Below are 2,061 nucleotides of genomic sequence, written 5' to 3'. Positions count from 1 at the left end.
AATTTTCGAGGGCGAAAATTTCTGTTAGGGGGTAAAATGTAAAACCTGGTCAAACCATAATTAACTAAATAATAAATTAAATAGGAGCAAATATGGTTAAAAAATTTGGCAATCGGAATTTGATAATTTAAATATGATATTTGGATTCAGTGAATTTTCTTGAGTTGAAAAACATAATTTTTTTGCGTAAAAACGCACACTGAAATTTTGACCGGCAGTACCGGCTGAGATCTGTCTGATACTGCAGCAGAGAAAACTGATTATAAGTAAATGAGTTTAAGAAACTAGGAATTATAATTAGGGAAGGTATAAATATTTAAAATGCGATTTGGAGAGCTAATCTTAAAGGTTTTGGCCCAAAATTGGGCCAACGGACAAAAATAAGTGAACTGAGCCTAAGTGGACCCAAGATCCAACATATATAAACACTAGCAGAAGACCCGTGCAACGCACGGGTCGAAAATTTCTATTCACGACATAAGCTAAACTTTTTTTAATTCTCTCAGATTATTATTTTTTACATTAGTAAAGATTTTTATGTCTTAAAATAGACATCAAACAAATACAACAAAACTAAAATAATAACAGTAAAACTTTCTAAATACATATTTTGTTTCTCTCTAATAAGGTAGTCATCATCATCAACAGCACCCTAATCCAAATCCATTGTCAACAATGTTAGACCTGCATATCAATAAAAAATACTTAGTTAATAGACCCATGGCGCCTCTTCTGAACGATAGCCGAATATAGAATTTAGGGCATATGAAACAAAATGAACCCCAAATACAGAAGACAATAGAAATTAGGGAAAAGTATGATATATAAGGGTATGGAAAAATTATACTAAACAAAGAATTCTATTGAATAATTCACTTACCAAATTATATTTTTTGAAAAACTTTCTTATAAACATTAGATGTGGAGTTTCAATAGTTATCATCATTATACAATAATATCTTCAATTTTGATCTTGTTGTCACTTTAACTATCGCAACATATAACTGTCTATGAGAAAAAATTGCTCGTCAAAGATAAATACCAACCAGAGATAAAGTTTGTCCTTGATTCTTATTAATAGTCATCGCAAAACAAAGACTAATTGAAAATTGCCTGCGCTGAAATTTAAAAGGAGTACTAGGATCACTAGGTACTGAATTCATCCGAGGAATAAAAACTTTGTCACCAATGTTACTTCCAGACACAATTTCAACACCAATAATATTATCTTCAAGATCTTGAACAATGAGTCGGGTTCCATTACACAATCTATTTGCCTGATCTATGTTTCTTAGCAAAATAATAGGAGCACCTTTCTTCAATTTAAGAACATGTTTTGGTATCCCTGAACATGTAATTTGATTTAAAAACTGAATTGTTAACTAATCAATTTCAATTCCATCTTGAAAATTACTTCTACAAATAGAGTCAGAACTCAAATAAACCTTTTCTAACTCAGGAAGAGTATCAACAACAAAATCATTTATCTATTGCACAATATCAACAAAATTTGACACGAAAGAATTATTTTGCAACCTAATATTTTTTGTCAACCACATTACCTTACAATATTTTCAAAGAATTGATGAATTAATTGAAGTCATAACTATTTCAGCACAAGCTAAGTTCCTTTAGGAATAACTGGTAACACTTGTCTAAAATCACCACCAAACACAATAACTTTTTCACCAAAGGAAATATCATGAACCGAAAGCACATTCGAACTCATTAAATCACGGAAAGTTCTATCAAAGGTTTCAAGTGCCAACTTATTCGTCATGGGTGCCTCATCCCATATTATTAGAGAAACACGACAGATGAGTTCTACTCGTTGACTATCTTTCTTAATATTACACACAGATTCCTCATTTAACTCTATTAGAATGCAAAACAATGAGTGTGTAGTCCTCCTACCAGGCAGCAATAGAGATGCAATACCACTAGAAGTAACATTTAAAATAATTTTCCTTTCTGAATGAAGACGAGAAGACAAAAATTTGCACACAAAAAAATTCAGTACCACCAAATCCATAAACAAAAAAGAACCTAACTCTTTTATTT

The 2,061-nt window shown here is 31.1% G+C and overlaps 1 protein-coding gene across 1 annotated transcript; it reads right to left on the bottom strand.

The window, feature by feature from the left end:
- Positions 1-641: 641 nt before the first annotated feature.
- Positions 642-1,780, bottom strand: LOC107470038 (uncharacterized). The gene is made up of 4 exons (XM_016089421.1): positions 1,643-1,780; positions 1,415-1,487; positions 1,114-1,345; positions 642-684 (listed from the first exon to the last, which is right to left on the bottom strand). Exons 1-4 carry the CDS (start codon positions 1,778-1,780, stop codon positions 642-644), a joined length of 486 nt encoding a protein of 161 aa, XP_015944907.1.
- Positions 1,781-2,061: the final 281 nt, after the last annotated feature.

This window comes from Arachis duranensis, chromosome 10 (genome assembly GCF_000817695.3).
Source record: "Arachis duranensis cultivar V14167 chromosome 10, aradu.V14167.gnm2.J7QH, whole genome shotgun sequence".
Lineage (NCBI taxonomy): Eukaryota > Viridiplantae > Streptophyta > Magnoliopsida > Fabales > Fabaceae > Arachis > Arachis duranensis.
The sequence above is the reverse complement of the archived record's forward strand: the minus strand, read 5'-3'. Positions and strand labels throughout refer to the sequence as shown.

Bases quoted from the DNA above. Each gene is read 5' to 3' on its own strand.
- LOC107470038 (XM_016089421.1), bottom strand. From the start codon at position 1,780: ATGACGAATAAGTTGGCACTTGAAACCTTTGATAGAACTTTCCGTGAT. The intron at 1,346-1,414 runs GTAATTTTCAAG...TTACATGTTCAG, and splicing joins TTCTGACTCTATTTGTAGAA to GGATACCAAAACATGTTCTT. The intron at 685-1,113 runs GCAATTTTCAAT...ATTGATATGCAG, and splicing joins CCTTTTAAATTTCAGCGCAG to GTCTAACATTGTTGACAATG.